Source organism: Pelophylax lessonae, assembly GCF_965119305.1.
Source record: "Pelophylax lessonae genome assembly, chromosome: 11".
Taxonomy (NCBI): Eukaryota; Metazoa; Chordata; class Amphibia; order Anura; family Ranidae; genus Pelophylax; species Pelophylax lessonae.
In genome coordinates, this window is record NC_138778.1 from 212,179,171 (window position 1) to 212,199,317 (window position 20,147).

General features: G+C 43.6%; 1 protein-coding gene across 1 annotated transcript in view; it reads right to left on the reverse strand.

Annotated features, from left to right (window-relative positions):
- Window positions 1-20,147, reverse strand: part of TTLL9 (tubulin tyrosine ligase like 9) — a 46,863-nt gene that overhangs the window by 7,166 nt on the left and 19,550 nt on the right. Inside the window, exons 9-12 of the mRNA XM_082272625.1 lie at window positions 20,021-20,108; window positions 6,308-6,366; window positions 3,714-3,910; window positions 58-171 (exon numbers count right to left, since the gene is read on the reverse strand). Of these exons, the coding sequence (XP_082128751.1) occupies window positions 58-171; window positions 3,714-3,910; window positions 6,308-6,366; window positions 20,021-20,108 (458 nt within the window). The remainder of the gene's footprint in view (window positions 1-57; window positions 172-3,713; window positions 3,911-6,307; window positions 6,367-20,020; window positions 20,109-20,147) is intronic.

Sequence of the window (20,147 nt, forward strand, 5' to 3'; positions counted from 1 at the left end):
TGTTATTTTTAACGAACAAAAAACAAGACTTTAGTTTCACATGTGCAGACACCTCACCTGCCTTCCATGTCTACCACATGCAGGGTGTCTTCCAGGAGGTGACACTTGAGCTCGTAGTCCTCTTGGCTGCTGGCTGTCAGGGAAGGGGAGGCATTGACTTCCAGGAGCCACCTGCAAAAAGCAAACAGTCTGCATGCATCAGAATAAAAAAAAAAAAAGTACACTGTTGGCAGATACTGAGATTTAAAGCCTGAAGAGAACCTCCACCCTAATGGTAATCCATTTAGGTAATCCATACAAAACAGGCTAAAATAATTACCTTTCCTGGGAAAACCTGGTTCAGGTGGTCTTCAGTGCTGGATGCATTCATGAAGACCTGGGCATTAACCACTTGCCGACCGCACGCTGCAGATGTAAGGCGGCAGTCTGGCTCTCTCAGGCAAAGTCCCTTACATGTACGGCGCTCGCCTGGGAGGAGCTAGGGGGCGATCGCGCGCCGCCAGAGGCGTGCTACCGCCCTCGCTCGTCAGCGGGGAAGCTAGTGCATGTGACAGGCGGCTCCGATGGCCGCCGGCCACTCGCAATCTCCCGCCGCTGACAGAGAAGGACGGACGGCTGATGTAAATACAGCCGTCCGTATATCTCCCTGAAGTTATCACAGATGTCATGTGATCCTGCTATATACTGCCAAAAGTGTCAAAAATGTCAGTTAGGGGTCCGATTTGTCCGCCGCAATGTCACAGTCCTGCAAAAAAAAAAAAACGCAGATCGCCGCCATTACTAGTAAAAAAAAAAAAAAAAACAAACAAAGATGACAAATCTTTCCCGTAAATAGTAAAACGCAATAACTTTGCGCAAACCAATCAAAATATGCTTATTGCGATTTTTTTTTTTACCAAAAATATGTAGCAGAAAACAAATTGGCCTACAATGTTAAAAAATTTTGATTTTTACATTTTTTGAGAATTTCATATAAAAGAATGTGAAAAATATTATTTTTTCAAAATTGTTGCTTTTTTTTTTGTTTACAACGCAAAAAATAAAAATCGCACAGGTGATCAAATACCACCAAGAGAAAGCTCTATTTGTGGGAAAAAAGGACACCAATTTCGTTTGGGTACAGCGTCGCACGACCGTGCAATTGTCCGTTAAAGTCACGCAGTGCCGAATCGCAAAATAGGGCCTGGTCTTTGAGCAGCCAAATCCTCCGGTCTGAAAGTGGGTAAAGATCACATGATCTCTGAAGAAAAGGTGCCTCAGCCAATCCAAACTCTGATCCTTGCCTTAATTAGGGATCACATGACAAGAGACATGACCAGCCCTAACAAAACTTTATAATTACGTATCCCCCCCTTTTCATGCACTTTTATCATAGTTTTACCTGTGACATATCGGCTGAACAAACTTGTTTTTTTATATAATGCCTGGTCCAAAAAAAAGAAGGTCACACGTGTTGGACCGCCTTTCGCTTTGATTACGGCATGCATACGCTGTGGCGTGGTTTCGATAAGCTTCTGCAATGTCACAAGATTTATTTCCGTACAGTGTTGCATTAAATTTTCACCAAGATCTTGTATTGATGATGGGAGAGTCGGAGCGCTGAGCAAACCCTTCTCCAGCACATCCCAAAGATTCTCAATGGAGTTGAGTTCTGGACTCTGTGGTGGCCAATCCATAAGTGACAATGATGTCTCATGCTCCCTGAACCACTCTTTCACAATTTGAGCCCAATGAATCCTGGCATTGTCATCTTGGAATATGGCCGTGCCATCAGGGAAGAAAAAATCCATTGATGGAATAACCTGGTCATTCAGAATATTCAGGTAGTCAGCTGACCTCATTCCTTGGGCACATGCAGTGACTATCCAATAGGATGGTTACTGCATGCTTATTTTAGTAAGTTGCTTAGTTAATTCCAGATGACGACTTTATTTTTTTGGCCAGGCAGTGTAATTTCCATTTACCCTAATCCCTCCTTCCTTTGTCTGTGATTCTTTACTTTGCTGTGTCCTCTTGAACCTCCCCTCTATTTTGAATTTTGCTGATTGCAATGGTTGGGTCTGTATGAAGCCCCTCTCTGTACAGACCAAAAATCGCTGTTTTCATGACCAAGCTACCCTAACTGCCAGTCATGAGAAGGGTAGTGCACAGGCCCGTACACACGATAAGAAAATTGGAAGTAAAATTTCATACGACGAACGATCAGCCGGTTGTCTGATCGTTAGTATAGTGCAGTGATCAGTGATATAGTGCGGCCCTTTGCTTGATTTTATCCAGCCCTTGGGGCACTATTTCATCCACTGATATCAACAGTGAGGCATACCCCCACTGACACCAACAATGGGGACAAATGACACCTACAATGGGGCACAATCCCTGCCACTGACACCAACAATGGGGCACAATTTCTCCCAATGACACCAATGATGGGGCCCAGTTCTTCCCACTAAAACAAATGATGGGGCACAATTTCTCTCAATGACACCAGCGATGGGGCACAATCTCTCTCAATGACACCAACGATGGGGCCCAATTCTTCCCACTAACACCAACGATAGGGCACAATTTCTCCCAATAACACCAATGATGGGGCACAATTTCTCCCAATGACACCAACAATGGGGCACAATCCCTTCCACTGACACCAACGATGGGGCACGATTTCTCCCAATGACACCAATGATGGGGCCCAATTCTTCCCACTAACACCAACGATGGGGCACAATTTCTCCCAATGACACCAACGATGGGGCACAATTTCTTACAATGACACCAACGATGTGGCGCAATTTCTCTCAATGACACCAACGATGGGCCACAATTTCACCCAATGACACCAACGATGGGGTCCAATTCCTCCTAACGATATCAATAATGGGGCCCAATTCCTCCTAATAATACCAACGATGGGGCCCAATTCCTCCTTATAATACCAACGATGGGGCCCAATTCCTCCTAATGATACCAACGATGGGGCACAATTCCTTCCACTGACATCAATGATGGAGCACAATTCCTCCTAATGACACCAACAATGGGGTCCAATTCCTCCTAATGATGCCAACGATGGATCACAATTTCTCCCAAGGACACCAACAATAGAGCCCAATGACACAAACGATAGGGCACAATTCCTCCCACTGACACCAACAATGGGGCATTGTTTTTTTCCACTGACAACAGCCACTTTTCGAAGCCCAATGGGCACAGTCCGGCCCATCTAAAGTTTGAAGAACAGTAAACTGGCCATTTGTTTAGAAAGTTTGGAGACCCCTGGTATAGTGCTTTCAACAGCTGATTCCAACTTTTTAGACAACAAAACCTGAAGGTGCCGGCTATAAAATTTTTATTGTACGCGAACCCAACATCCGATTCTCTTTTTCATCTGAAGAAAATCGTAAGAGCAAGATTACGCATGCTCGAAAACAAAAGAATACGTTATAAAACAATTCAACACATTACATCACTTCTGAAGTTCTGTTCTGTCGTAGAAGAGAATTTTTGTAGGTTGAGTAACCTCTTCACTTTATATATGAGACTAGCATGCAAAAAAAAAAAAAAAAACTGACAAATGTTTGTCCGATAATCTGATCGTGTGTACCAGGCTTTATTGACTCATCCTTTAGGAGAGGGCTTAGGTTTCAATCAGACATAGGTAGTCTAAAAGCAAAGCTTTATTTGTCCTTGACTAAAAAAAAAGTGTGTGTGCTCACGGTTTAAGATCTTCATCAAGTAAGATGTCATAGCCATAGAGTTCAAAGCAGTGTTTGTCATTGATGATGATCTTCTGGACGCTCTGCAGGCTTTTGATGAAGATGTTATCCATGTTTTGGAAGAGAGTCTCCACTGCTTCTGGACCATGTTTTGTAGTCAGGTAGTGACGCAGTTGTTGGATCATCCATTTACACCCCTGTGGAAAACGGCAATGCCACAGGCAATATATATTACATTAAATAACAAAGCAATGCTGGCTCTTGAAAAGCTAGAAATCACAGCGAGGTTGATTTATTAAAACTGGAGAGTGCAAAATCTGGTGCAGCTGTGCATAGAAAGGAATCAGCTTCCAGGTCTTATTGTCAAAGCTTAAGGGCTCTTTCACACAGGCCCGCCTGTCCGTTTTTTTGGCGGATCTGAACGGTCCCCCCATGCATCCCTATAGGGCATCGGATGTCAGCGGAGACATGTCCGCTGACATCCAATCCCATCCGATCCGTCAAATCTGGATGGATGGAAACCCTATTTTCCATCTGTCCATTGGATTGGATCGGATGAGAACGGATCAATGGTCTGTTCCCATCCGATTTCGCCCATAGAGATGCATTGGGAACTGACAGTTGACTAAGTGAATAAGCTGAAGTTTTAAGCTGATTGGCTGCCACGCACAGCTGCTTCAGATTTTGCACTCTCCAGTTTTAGTAAAATCAACCCCAGTGTGCCCTGCTAGCTGCTGACTAGCTATCAAAAAAGACAAAGGCCCCTTTCACATCTTTCCGATCAGGTCTGCCTGTCAGTTTTTCAGGCGGAGCTGATCGGATGCTCCATGTACTTCTATGGGGTAGCGGATGTCAGTGGTGTTATGTCTGCTGACACCCGCTGCTATCCGATCCTGTAAGTGAAACCTTATGTTCTATCCATCTGGAGGATCGGATCGAATGAAAAGCGACAGGCGGTCCGTTTTCATCTGATCTCTCACAGGAGAGCAGGGCTCCGACAGCTCCGTCTCTGCAAAGTAAGCAGAGACGGACCTGTCATCCGCCTGCTCAGCAGAGATCAGAGGATCGATCCCCGCTGAGCAAAACAGAGTCCGCCGGGTGGAAAGTCTGTGTGATAGGACCCTTAAAGTGAACTTGAGCTTTGCCTGTGTGGCATAACGCAAAAGGTTGGCTTAAAGGCCACCTTTTTGACCACGTTTCATTTTACAACCATATTTAGGGTATAACATGAAAAATGGTCACATTCCGCGGCACCCACCTTACTTGAATTGCAGGATCCTTTCTCCACACAGCATCTTGTATTTAATTTCAATAGGTGCAAATTTGTGGGCGGAGCCCACACAGCTGCATCATTCATTCACAGATCCTTTTACATGAATCTGCAGTTGGAAGACTATAAGACCCATCTGCCCCCATGGCAGAGGGACTCGTAGATCTCAATGACATCACCGCACTCCCAGCCCCACACATCTGTACCTCCATATGGGCAGAATAGTCTGCAGAAGCCTGAGCATTGCACCTGCAACACAGATTGCGGTTGCAATGCAAAAAATTAATAAATGCACATTTTTGGGGCTGTTTCTCTGCTAAGGATACAGGCTGACTTTGCTGTATTGAGGGGCCAATGGACGGGGCCATGTATTGTAAAATCTTGGATGAGAACCTTCTTCCCTCAGCCAGAACACTGAAGATGGGTCATGGATGGGTCTTCCAGCATGGCAATGACTCAAAACATACTGCCAAGGCAAAAAAGGAGTGGCTCAAGAAGAAGCACATTAAGGTCATGGAGTGACCTAGCCAGTCTCCAGACCTTAGTTATATAGAAAATTTATAGAGGGAGCTGAAACTTCAGCTTCCAAACAACAGCCAAGTGACCTTAGGGACTTCGAGAAGATCTATAAAGAGTGGACCAAATCCCTCCTGAGATGTGTGCAAACCTGGTCACCAACTACAAGAAACATCTTAACTCCGTGCTTGCCAACAAGGGTTTCTAAGTACTAAGTCATGTTTTGCTTGGGGATCAAATACTTATTTTACTCACTGAACTGCAACTTAATTTATAGCATTTGTATCATGTGTTTTTTCTGGATTTTTGGTTGATATTCTGTCTTTATCACTTAAAATACACCTATGATAAAAAATGATAGACCCTTTATTTCTTTGTAGGTGGGCAAACCTACAAAATCTGCAGGGGATCAAATAATTATTTTCCCCACTGTATTCATCTACCTTCATTCACCTATCCTTCCATTCAGCCACCAGGAGCACATAGAAGATGCCTTGTCAACTCTAATTATGAGATGGAGGACTCTTTCTCCAATTCCATGTGACGGGGCTAGGCCAATCATCTATGCTGATATACGATAGTAAAGGGAGTGAGTCGCATGTCCCCCAAATACTGAGCCTGGTGGCTGAATGGAGTGAAGGGGAAGTGAAGTGCTGCTAAAAGTGGAGGAACAAAATATGAAGCTGTTGCATGCCTGGGTAGGGTACAAAGTACGCTTTTTTGCTTTTCCAGGTGAACGGGGATTTCTCATCAGCTGTCTGCATAGCACTGATACAAAAAGTCCCTTGAATAACGATTCTTCTCTCACCTTCTCTGGGTCATAGTCCGGCGCTGTTTTCTGCACAGCCACATTGGTCAAATGTATATCTGTATTGCTAAGTTAAAGAGTATTTGTATATGTATTTTTACATACTGGTTTTTTATGGTATATCTAATGTGTTTATAATTTTTAGATCAACCATAATATATATTTATGTTCTATTGGGACTTTCTTCCTACGTCACGTAGTATATTGGATAGATTGATATTTATATGTATTTATATATACTCTTTATTATTGACATTTTTTTCCTCTTATTACGTTTTTATTGGACTTCTCTACCATGTTTAGATTATCTTATTTATGCTCAGTAAGGGTTAGAGTCGGTTCACACTATGGCGACACGACTTCGGGGGCGACCTGTGAAGTCGGCGTGCACCGCGACTTCGGCGCGACTTGCATTGACTTCCATTATGTGAAGTCCGTGCAAGTTGCTCCGACTTCTGTCAAAAGTAGTACAGGAACTTGAGTCGCTCCTATTAGAACGGTTCCCGTAGCACAGAATGGACCGCGACTTGTCGGGCAACCAAGTCGCCTGACAAGTCGCGGTAGTGTGAACCGGCACTTAATCAGGAGTTATTACTCTAATCTAGGTGGTTTCCATGATGACTGCTCTGCTATTTAGGCTCGGTAATTGTCACCCAGCCTCCAACCCTTGATAAAGTCCCGTGTTTGTGACGTAACGCGTCGGGAGGAGCAGGGTGACGTCACTTACAGTTTTCGTCCGAGACCAGAAGTTCCACATTTAGAGATACCACATCAACTGGGGACCCCGCGGTCTCACCTATTGTCCATCAATTATCGTAATTTTAATTGTAAGCTGCTACATTTTTTAATAAATGTCTATTTTGATATATTACACTATGGAGATGTCTGCTTGCCTTTCATGAGCCGATTACTAACGCTGTGGAGGATTTGTTTCCATCTTGGGAGTATTATGAATGTGATTCATTGAGGTGAGTGGCTTATAGGTGGATAAGTGCCTGTTGGTTCCTGGGATTTTGCACAGAAGACACGTGTTTTACTATTGATTTACTATTGATTTTCGTCACTATTTTGTTTGGACTTTTAACAATTGTGACCCTTTCTTCTCACTCATGTATGGATTTTCACTATAGACTATTTTTTTGAGAATATTTCTCCTATAGACTATTTCTTTGAGAATATTTATTTCACTATTCATGTGTGATTTTTTTCACATATTAAGCCCCGTACACACGAGTCGAAATTCGTAATTTTCGTCCGACGACCGATCTGCCGATTTTCGGCTTGTTAGTATGGTGCTTTCGACAACCGACTCCGACTTTTTGGCCGAAAAAATCCTGGTGTGCAGGCTATATAATTTTTGTCCTCTGTCAAAACACGTCCGATTTTCGTGCAGTCAGTACAGATTTCGACAGGGAAAAATCTTATGAGCAAGACTAGGCATGCTCAGAGAAGAAAGAACACAAAGAAAGCAAACCAACACATGACATCACTTCTGAAGTAGGATTCTGACGGACGACAAAATTAGTGTGCAGTCTAGAGCACATTCCAACGAACAGACACCACTCTGGACAAAAAGATGGACGACCGGTCGGAGGAAATTCGTTGCGGGTGTACGAGGCTTTAGCATGTTTTTATGCACACTATTGGATTTGAACACATTCTATGTTTGTCCCTATTTCAATAATATTATTTGCTTATTATAGCGCTGATTTTTTTCTATGGTATAATATTTATTGTATTTGGTGACACTACAAAAATTGGCTGCTATTACTTTCTTTTGCACATCTATATTCCCCTTTCAATCCACTTATTGGTTAGCTCCAGGGCTTTTTTTTCAGCAGGAACGCAGTTCCGGCACCTCCAGCACTGAATGTATGTATGTATGTATGTATGTATGTATGTATGCATGTATGTAATAGCAAGGGGTGTTGGAGGGTCTCTTGATGCTTGCTGCTTGAGGATCTATTGTCACTGGTAGGGATCTGTTATTGTGTGAGGGTCTTTTGTTGCTGCTGGGGGATTTTTGTTGCTGGGGGGGTCTTATGTTGTTGGTAGGGATCTCCTGTTGAGGTAGAGGTCTATTATTGGCTGATCTATTGATACTGGTTGCTGGGAGAGCCGTTGTTGTTACTGGAGGGGGGTCTGATGTTGCTGGGGTGGATATTTTGTTGCTGGGTGAGGTATTATGTTGTGCATGGGAGGTGGGTAGAGGATGGAACCAAGGGACAGTGCTCAGAGGTGGGTAGTGGGTGGAGACAAGGGGTCACTCAGAAGGAGGGGGGGTTCCTGAACCTATTCTCCGAGAAAAAAAAGCACTGGTTAGGGCATTGGTTGATTACCCTCATCTAAGTTAAAGAGAACCTCCAGAAAACTTTAAACTAGCCACCTATATGATATCCTTATTTGTATCCACATTTTTGTAATTAGCAGCAGGATCCACAACAATATTGAAATGTTACTAAACCCAGGAGCCTGCAGTCACTATATCTGGTCTCCCCAGAAGCCTGCAGTCACTATATCTGGTCTCCCCAGGAGCCTGCAGTCACTATATCTGGTCTCCCACAGTACACAGAACATGGAAATGCAATTATTTTAGTAAATATCAACTGCTAAATACCTTTTCGCAGTATATAGCAGTCTTGTAACTTCTATCAGCGTCCGGTTATAGCTTGTAGGAAGTGTTTTCATTCTCCCCTGACTGGCCTATGAGGCTGCATGGCCCCTAACCCTCTGTCTGGACAGTGCTGATTGGCCCTGTGCTGATCACATGCACTCTCCCCCCAAAGAAAGAACTCTAGTAGTGATGAGCTCAATCGTGTTTGAATCGAGTGCGCCAGGAAGCCCTTACTGCACACCGCCAACCATACGCAGTGAGGAGTTTCCCGACCGGCAGCTGCACATATAAATGCTGCCTATTATTGTGGCGGTGTGCAGTGCCGGCTTGACCCGAACATGCCCGAGCCCATCGATACTCTCTAGCAATACACCAAACTGAGCATGTTCAGAGTGCCTTCAAGGCTCTGTACTATCAGCGGATGGATTAGGGACAGTAATAGAAGGGGAGGATCAGAGAAGACAGGATCAAACAGCCTTTTTACACAGCGCAGAGCAGTAACAATGTATAACAAGCATGCTTTCCTGCATATACACACTGATTTTAATGTTGTGGGTTTAACCACTTACCGCAAACTGACGTATATATACGTTGGGTAACTTTGCGGGGTTATACCAGGATGATGCATCATCCCGGTACCATGGTTTACAGCCAACGGTCGGCTTTCCGTCCGTAACGACCGATGCGGCTCGGGAGCCGCTCGATCGTTACCCGGGTGAGCGGGAGGGGACGCCTTCCGTGACTTTGCCCGGGCCTCCCGTCCCACCGGGAGCCCCGAGCACCCAGCCGGCACGTCAGCCGGCTGGATGGAGTCCCGATCAAAGCCGAAAGCGGCTTCAATCGGGTCTCCGATGACGTAACCCGGAGGTGGCATCCATGACGTCACTTCCAGGTTACTGTGCTGCAAAAGGCAGCAAATGTAAAAAATGGCTGTATGCAAAAACGCAGTTTTCGGCGTTTTGCATACATGGAAGTGTAGTGGAGGAGTTTGGGGTCTTTTAGACCCTCGATCCCTCCATAAAGAGTACCTGTCACCAATGTTCCCTCTAATTTTTTACTGTGCTGAGCAAATAAAAAAATTTCTGAGCACCAAACTTTAGACTGAGCAATGGGGGGATGTCAATGCAGAGTGACCAGCGTGCCCCCAATACATTGCAGAGTACCACAGCAATGCCCCAATACATTGCAGAGATGCCAGCGTCCCCCCCCCCCCCCCCCGAATCCCCACTGCTCCATTTAGCTAACAGGAGTGGAGAAAAAACCTAGTAATTCTGGGTATGAAGGTGCAGGTGACATCCCTGGTGATTGGTCTAGTGCCATCCTATGACAGTTTTGACCAATGACTGCTAGCTATTGGCAGAATTTTGCTGCTACTCAAACTATGGGGACTGATGTATGGACTTTAAAAGTGTACAGATCGATAGATGGGAGAAGAGTATTGGAACATCAGATAAGTGCAGTACTTCTGGGTATGGAGGTGCGTGTGACAACCCTGGAGCTTGGCAATCGGCCTAGTGCCCTCCCAGGGGGTGGGGAGACAATTTGCAGCCTTGTGTAAGCTCCAGCCACAGCAGCACATGCTGGCAACAAACTATTTTTGGAAAACCACTGGTGTATTTACCATAGAAAAAAAAAAAAAAGCCTTCGCTAATTCCCAAATGTTAAAAAAGGTGATGGGAGCACTGGCTCACCCACCAGTGTAGAAACCGTTTGCAACACCACACAGCAAGTGTGTATAATATACTGAACATAGCAATGCACAGAAATGTTTAATGAACTCTTAGTAAAGAATGCACTGTATAAATATTTTAACCAGTGTCAGATCTTACAGATACCCAAGAACCCTGAGTAAGGAAGTGAGGTTTACCAGAACCTGTAAATAATTTTGCATTGGATATACAGAAGAGGAAACAATGATAAAATCTTCCACCTACGACCCGTGCACTTACCTCACGAGTCGACGAGTCACAGCAGCTTCTCTTTAGTCCCGGCTCCCGCGTCCCTACATCTTCTCAGTCCTCCCGCCTCCTCCTCGGACCTCGGCCAATGGCATGGGGGTGGTATGCCTTTCGGCCAATCAGGAAGCGGGAGGACCCGCTCCCTGATTGGCCAGGAGGAGGATCCGTGTGACAATAGCGAATTTTCATTCGCTATTGTAACACAATGGGCGGGCTCTCGCGGCGCACTGCGTGGCTGCGCCGTCTGACATTGTACTGCGCGGGACCGTCATTTAGACTGCGCTGCCGCGCAGGCGCGCAGTTTAAAGGGAACATTGCCTACATATTGCTGTCACAAGGGATGTTTACATTGCTTGTGACAGCAATAAATGTGATCAGATTTTTTTTATTTTTTTATTTTTTTAAAACCTGTAATAAAGTTAAATAAATAAATAAATAGGAAAAAAAATAAAAATTTTAGCCGCCGCCGTCACCATTATTTCGCGCACAAAAGAAAAACGTATATGGAAGTCGAGCCGCGAATGAAATCGCTGTTCAAACCACACATGTGAGGTATCGCCGCGATCACCAGAGCGTGAGCATTCCTTTAAAAGAAAGAGCTACACACTAACTCTAAACTGGTAACCGTTAAAAAAATTTAAAGCGTCGCCTATTGAGATCTCTATTGACCGTAGTTTGTCGCCATTCCACGGGTGCGCTCAATTTTAAACCGTAACATGTTGGGTATCTATTTATTCAGCGTGACATCTTCTTTCACAATATATAAAAAAAATGGGCTAACTTTATGGTTTAGTATTTTTTAGAAGCAGTGAAATGTGATTTTTTGTAATTTTTCCAAAAAAATTTTGTTTTTAAGACCGCTGCGCAAATACCGCGTGACAAAAAATATTGCAATGACTGCCATTTGATTCTCCAGAGTCTTTGCTAAAATAATATATATAATGTTTGGGGGTTCTAAGTAATTTTCTAGGAAAAAATACTGATTCTAACTTGTGAACAAAAAGTGTCCGAAATAGGGCTGGGGCTTAAGTGGTAAAGGCCCCTTTCACACTTGTGCGACTTACAAATTGCGCGATTTTGCGGCAATTTTGTTGACGGGACTTGAAGCAATGCCTATGTCTTTGGACCTCAAAACGCATTAAAAAAAGTAGTGCTGGGATTACTTGAAGTCATACAGATATGAACGGTACTCACATTGGAAATCATGGAGAACGACTTGTTTTTTGCAGTCCCAAATTTCAGGACAAGTCGCAAAAGTGTGAAAGGGGCCGAAACTCAATCTCCAGAACATAAAGACAAATAAATGAGGAGTATTTGCTACTGGGGAGGGTATGGGAGGCATGAAAGGCTATTGGTTTGCCCTAAATAGACAAAGCACAGGTTTACTCCCTACATTTAAAAATATTCTCTGTGGTTCCATCTGCCAAACCCCAGTTCGCTACAGGACACCACAGCAGGGAAACCGGCATCTGACACACCCAGGAAACGTGTGAGATGCACAAAATTCTTTGACAGCAGAAGAGAGCGAAGATCCAACCTGATTTAACAGGAAGTGGCAGAGTTGGTTTAAAGCTAAGCCCCAGGCAAACAGCTATATACATAAAATAAACACATATATGTGAGCTGAGTTATCTGCCAGACGATTGGAATTTCAGTCCATCCATTTCAGTCCTGAGATTTACATAGCTCTGTTACCCAGTACAGAGGCAGGAGACCCGATTTGTTCTCTGAAGCAGTTTGGTAATACTTACAGGCAGGGGCATATCTACTGCGAGGCAAACAAGGCCTTCGCCTTGGGCGGCATTTTTCAGAGGAGCGGCACCTGTAGGCAGCAGCTGCCGGCATCACTCCAGTATTGTTTTTTTTTAGAGCCGAGGATCGGCTTTCTTAGAATAGCAATCAGAGCGGCTTACTAGCTGCTCGATTGCTATTATAAGCAGCGGGAGGGGACCTCCTGTGGCTCTCTTGGACTCTCCCATCCCACCAGAAGACCCAAAGCGACCAGCCGGGGTGTGTCCGCCAGCTGGCTGGAAAGCCAAGCAAAGCCGGGATAGGCTTTGATCGGCTTTGCTTGGCTGTTCGGCCAGCCGGTGTGTCCGGACACACCGGCTGGTCGCTTTGGGTCTTCCGGCCAGCCGGTGTGTGGGCCGGACAGCCAAGCAAAGAGCGGATTGGCTTTGATTGGCTTTGCTTGGCTGTCCGGCCAGCCGGTGTGTCCGGACATACCGGCTGGTCGCTTTGGGTCTTCCGGCCAGCAAGTGTGTGGGCCGGACAGCCAAGCAAAGAGCGGATTGGCTTTGATTGGCTTTGCGTGGCTGTCCAGCCAGCCGGCGGACACACTGGCTGGTCGCTTTGGGTCTTCCGGCTAGCCAAGGTGTCGGCCGGACAGCCAAGCAAAGCCGGGATCGGCTTTTTGGAAAAGTAAACCGGAAGTGATAACAGGACATCACTTCTGGTTTATTCTTAATCCATCGGTGCCAGTTTTCAAAAATCGAAAGCATTCAAAAACACAGATCATGGTGTCTTGAATGCTTTTAAGTGCAGGAGGAGGGATTTGGGGTCTTTTAGACCCCAGATCTCTCCATAAAGAGTTTCTATCACAAGGATATTTACATTCCTTGTGACAGCAATAAGAGATTAAAAAAAAATTAAACCAACAGTGAAAAAAAATAGAAAAAAAATAATAAAAAAAAATTAAAAATCCTCCCACACAAAGGCCAAAGCACATGTCGGTCCCGCAGGCACACAAACCGCGATCGTCCTACACATGTGAGATATCACCGTGAATGGCAGATCATGGGCAGTAATTCTAGCACCAGACCTCATCTGTAATTTTAAAGTGGTAAACTGCAAAGGCTTTTAAAGCATCGCCTATGGATAGTAAAATGTACGTTGTTTGTCGCCGTTGCACGGGCGTGTGCAATTTTAAAGTGGCTGGGATGGGCACTTTAGTCTTGCCTAGGGCAGCACAAAACCAAAATACAGTACACCATTGCTTACAGGTCTAGTCTCTCCCCCAACAGCCAATGATTGGACAAGTGAAAAGAGACGCAGCAGACTGATGAGCTCATCTCTCTGTTGCTCTGCTCTTTCCTCCTATCAGCAAACCTGTAGTACAGCTTAACCACTTTAACCCCGCCCACCATACATTTACTGTGGCACTCTGCCGCTGCTGAGCAAAGCGACGTAGCCCTACGTCGCTCGCTCAGGAGACTGTAGGGGGCGGGAGCGCGCCGCTCGTTCCCTGGGGAGCCAGGGCAGCCAGCGCGTGTGACCGGGGACTCAGATCGCCCCCGGCCACTCGCAATCTCCCGCAGCAGGGAGAGAAGGACAGACGGCTGATGTAAACACAGCCGTCTGTCATTCTCCATGAAGTGATCACAGAGGCTATGTGATCCTGCTATATAGGATCGCATGTCTCTGTGATTACTTCACTAGCCACGCCCCCCTGACATTTAGAATCACGCCCCTAGGGACACACTTAATCCATTGCTCACCAGTAAAGTTAACCCCTTCCCTGCCAGTGTCATTTTTACAGTAACAGTGCATATTTATAGCACTGATTACTGTAGTAATGTCACTGGTACCCCCAAAAGTGTCTAGAATTTCAGTTAGGGGTCCAATCTGTCCGCTGCAATGTCGCAGTCCCGCAAAAAAAAAAAAAAAAAAAATAAATAAATCGCAGATCGCCGCCATTACTAGTTAAAAAAAAACAATAAAAATGACAAATCTTTCCCGTAGTTAGTAAACGCAATAACTTTTGCGCAAACCGATCAAAATAGGCTTATTGCGATTTTTATTTACCAAAAATACGTAGCAGAAAACAAATTGGCCTAAAATGTTAAAATTTTTTGATTTTTTTTTTGGAGAATTTCATATAAAAAATGTGAAAAATAGTTATTTTTTCAAAATTGTTGCTATTTTTTTGTTTATAGCGCAAAAAATAAAAATCGCACAGGTGATCAAATACCACCAAAAGAAAGCTCTGTTTGTGGGAAAAAAAGGACATTAATTTTATTTACGTACAGCTTCGCACGACCGCGCAATTGTCCGTTAACCACTTGCCGACCGCCGCCCGACTATATACGGCGGCGGTCAGCCCCTCCCAGGCAAAGTGATGTACCAGTACGTCACTAGCCTGTGAGCGAATAGGGGGCGAGCGCGCACCGCCGGAGGCGCACTCCCGCCCCCGCTCGTACCCGACGAAGCCGGCGCGTCCGCCGGTCACTCGCGATCGTCGGGTAGAGAGGCAGAAAGGCAGGCGGCTAATGTAAACAAAGCCGCCTGTCACTCTCCCCTGTGTAAAAGCACAGATCACTCGGTCCTGCTATGTAGGACCGTTGATCTGTGCTATTACACCACTAGCCACATCCAATGACAGTTAGAAACACGCCCCTAGGGACACACTTAACCCCTCCCTCTCCAATAAACTTAACCCCTTCCCTGCCAGTGTCATTTTTACAGTAACAGTGGATATGTATAGCACTGATTACTGTAGTGATGTCACTGGTACCCCCAATCTATCCGCTGCAATGTCGAGTACCGCAAAAAAAAAAAAAAAAAAAAAAAAAAAAAAAAATCGCAGATCGCCGCCATTACGCGTTAAAAAAAAAAACAATAAAAATGACATAAAATCTTTCCCGTAGTTAGTAAACGCAATAACTTTTGCGCAAACCAATCAAAATATGCTTATTGTGATTTTTTTTTACCAAACATATGTAGCAGAAAACAAATTGGCCAAAAATGTAAAAAAATTTTGAGTTTTTACATTTTTTTGGGGGGGAATATCATATAAAAAAATGTGAAAAATATTGTTATTTTTGCAAAATTGTCGCTCTTTTTTTGTTTATAGCGCATGATCAAAAAATCGCACAGGTGATCAAATACCACCAAAAGAAAGCTCTGTTTGTGGGAAAAAAAGGACGTCAAATGCGTTTGGGTACAGCGTCGCACGACCGCGCAATTGTCCGTTAAAATCACGCAGTGGCGAATCGCAAAATACCCCCTGGTCAGGAAGGGGGTAAAATCTTCCGGGGCTTAAGTGGTTAAAGTCACGCAGTGCTGAATTGCAAAATAGGGCCTGGCCTTTGAGCAGCCAAATCCTCCGGGGCTTAAGTGGTTAAAAGGGGACAATTTAGATATAAACACTGCTTTCCAGAGATACAGTGCATCCGGAAAGTATTCACAGCGCTTCACTTTTTCCACATTTTGTTATGTTACGGCCTTATTCCAAAATAGATTAAATTCATTATTTTCCTCAAAATTCTACAAACAATACCCCATAATGACGACGTGAAAGAAGTTTGTTTGAAATCTTTGAACATGTAATAAAAATAAAAAACGAAAAAAAAAAAATCACATGTATATAAATAAGTATGCACAGCCTTTGCCATGACACGCAAAATGTAGCGAAATTTAGTGAATACTTTCCGGATGCACCGTATTCTGTACAAACACTCTTGCCAGGTTTTTAATATCTTTATTTGGGAACTAAGAATTTTTTTTTAACCTTTACCAGGATATCCTGAATTGGATAAACACATCCCCTTTTATGTTTAAAGTTGGATTTCTCAAGAAGTATTCTGGCGAAGGTTTGTGTGTGAGTCATTCTGCAGCGAGCAGCCGGTTTCACCGCATGTTTCACGAACGCGCCTGGGTGCTGCCAGCTGCCCGCTTGGCTCAGACACAAGCGACAGCAAATAACCAAATAGCCAGGAACAATGTGATACCGCTCACGTTGTTTTTTCTAATGATCAATACCTTCGTAGAAAACTAATCTCATCAGGGATCTGATCTAAAGCAGGTTTCGATTTCCCCCCATCTGTTCTAGAGCCTAAACTAGCAACGCGCTGCGCTCTCAATGTGTTCGCTCTTCCTGGATTTAAAGGGCAAGTATGGTGGATTTGTAGCAAGTGCATCTTTTGAAATAATATAGCAGCCCTGATTCACACTAATGCGGTGCGGGATCCGCAGCGATTCCTCTGTGTTTCCGGCACCACATCACAATTGCACTCTGTTCATGCAAACTTCTGCGGATGTCAATGGTAAGTCCAGAGATGTACAGTAACTAAGTAGAACTACTTCACTACTGTACTTAAGTACCGAAAGGCGGTATCTGTACTTTCCTAGAGTAGAATTTTTTTCTCCTACTTCCACTTTTACTTCACTACATTTTTTCGATGATTTCAATACTTCTACTCCAATATTTTTTTTTTTGTGCTGCATAGTTACTCGTTACTATTATAAAAATTACCACTGCCAGAACAGTAGATGGCAGGTTTCATGAAGCTCATAACATGTGTATTATCAGCGCATACGACAATAAATGCTACTGTATGTATAAATAAAAGCTGCATTTGAAATAATAAAAAACAATATGATGTTCAAACTTTTGACTTCTTTCTTTAATAACTACATAACACAGTACTTGTACTTTTACTTTCAGTACTTGAGTAGCATTTTTTTTTTTCAAAGCTACTGGTACTTTTACTTTCAGTACTTGAGTAGCAATTTTTTTTTCAAAACTACTGGTACTTTTACTTTCAGTACTTGAGTAGCAAAATAAAAAAAAAAAAACGACTTGCAATACTTAAGTACAAAAAATGTTGAATACTTTAGTACTTCTACTCAAGTCACTTTTTGATCGAGCACTTCCACTTCTACTCAAGTCACTTTTTGATCGAGCACTTGTACTTTTACTCAAGTCACTTCTACTCAAGTATGGGTTTTGAGTACTTTATACAACTCTGATGGTAACGTAACACCTTTCCGCCAAATTACGTACCTGTATGTCATTGGCTTCAAGTGGTTGTACCGGAGTGATTGAAAAAAAAGGTTTAAATGCACTCCAGTGATAAAATGATCCTTTATTAACCACTTTAAGACCGGAAGGATTTGCCCCGTTCCTGACCAGGCCATATTTTGTGATTCGGCACTGTGTTAATTTAACGAACAATTGCGCGGTCGTGCGGCGCTGTACCCAAATGAAATTGATGTCCTTTTTTTCCCCACAAATAGAGCTTTCTTTTGGCTGTATTTCTTCACCTGTGCGATTTTTATTTTTTGCGCTATAAAACAAAAAAAGAGCGACATTGTGAAAAAAAAAAAAAAAAAAACAACAATATTTTTCACATTCTGCTATAAAACATTCCCAAAAAAAAATTTTTGAAATCAAAATTTTTTAACATTTTAGGCCAATTTGTTTTCGGCTACAAAAAAAAAAAAAAAAAAAAAAAAAAAAAAAAAAAAAAAAAATCGCAATAAGCGTATTTTGATTGGTTTGTGCAAACTTTATCGCGTCTACTAACTACGGGAAATATTTATGTCATTTTTATTGTTTTGTTTTTTTACTAGTAATGGCGGTGATCTGCGATTTTTTGCAGGACTGCGAGATTGTGGCGGACAGATCGGACCCCTGACTGACATTTTTGACACTTTTGGGGGGGACCAGTGACATTACTACAATAATCAGTGCTAAAAATATGCACTATTACTGTAATAATGACACTGGCAGGGACGGGGTTAACCCCGTGGGTGATCAAGGGGTTAAATGTGTACCTAGGGGCGTGGCTTGTGGAATGACCATAGAGACCTGTAATCCTATATAGAAGGATCACAGGAGCTCTGTGATCATTCCTGATAGAACGGTCAGCTGTGTTTAAAACAGCTGAACATCCTTCTCTCTCAGCAGGGAGCGAGCGGCAATCAGAGCCGCTTGCCCGCTGCATTGTATTCCCCGCTGACGAGCGGGGGGTGGGAGCGCGCTCGCCCCCTGGTTGCTTCCAAGCGACCGGCGTAGACCTACGTCAGTTTGCCTGGGAGAGCCACACTGCCGCAGTAAAAAGTCGGCATGTGATCGGCAACTGGTTAAAGCGGAGTTCCGGGCACAGAAGTAATTTTTTAATAAACATACCCCCGGGACAGTCAGGGCTAGCACATTCCACAATGGCTAGCCTCTGATCTGTCCCGGTTCGCACTTACCTTTTAGAAGAAATACTTACTTATAAAATTTCTTCCACAGCGTTTCCATCTCTCTTGTGGGCAGCTGAAGCCGGCGCGGCGCCGAGGGAGGAAGTACTCTGAGGTGAGTATTTACGATCTTCAATTAAAAGGTGAGTAAACAAAAAAAAAAATAACTATCCAATTCATTTTCAGGTAATGTCGAACTAGCGGAGGGGCACAAAAAAAAAATATCGTTTTTGTGCCCGGAACTCCGCTTTAACCACTTAAGCCCCGGAGGATTTGGCTGCTAAACGACCAGGGGGTATTTTGCGATTCGGCACTGCGTGACTTTAACGGACAATTGCGCGGTCGTGCGACGCTGTACCTAAACGAATTTGGCGTCCTTTTTTTCCCACAAACAGAGCTTTCTTTTGGCGGTATTTGATCACCTGTGCGATTTTTTGATCACGCGCTATAAACAAAAAAAGAGCGTCAATTTTGCAAAAATAGCAATATTTTTCCCTTTTTTTATAGTAAATTCCCCCCCAAAAAAAATGTAAAAATCTAAATTTTTTAACATTTTCAGCCAATTTGTTTTATGCTACCTATGTTTGGTAAAAAAAAAAAAAAAAAAAAAATCGCAAAAAGCGTATTTTGATTGGTTTGCGCAAAAGTTATTGCGTTTACTGACTAAGGGAAAGATTTTTGTCATTTTTGTTGTTTTTTTTTTTAACGCGTAATGGCGGCGATCTGCGATTGTAAATCCAACAAGACAATCGAGCCACAGATAGGTCGGTGCAAGGGTGTATTGCCAGTTATGAGTAAGCAATCTTGAATCGTGAAACTCGTCAACTGTCTGTGGCTCAATTGTCTTGTCTTGTTGGATTTACAATCTTAAAGGATCATTTTATCCTTATCCACTGGAGTGCGGTCAAACCTCTTTTTTGTTTACATTGAGTGGATCCAGACCACGGACTGGACTTGCCCCTGGTTGCCTGAGGGATGGATTGTCCTCACCTGAGTGGTGTACATTTCCATTCAGTGTACCAGAGTGATGCCTGCAGCTGCAGGTATCACCCCCATACCTGTTTACAGAGCTGGCGTTCGGCTAGTAAAAAAAAAGAAAAAAAATCAGACGGGGATTAAAAAATATGGCATTTGGTGGGAGGACAGTTACAATGACACTTATAGAAAGGATACACTGGTCATCGATGCTGCTTAGAGTGAAGCGGGTGTTGGAAAATCGCGCAAAGCCATCCCGGTACAGCCAAGCTTTTAGAGGAATATACTGCAATGACAGAAGCAGATTGAAAAGAGAAACATTAAT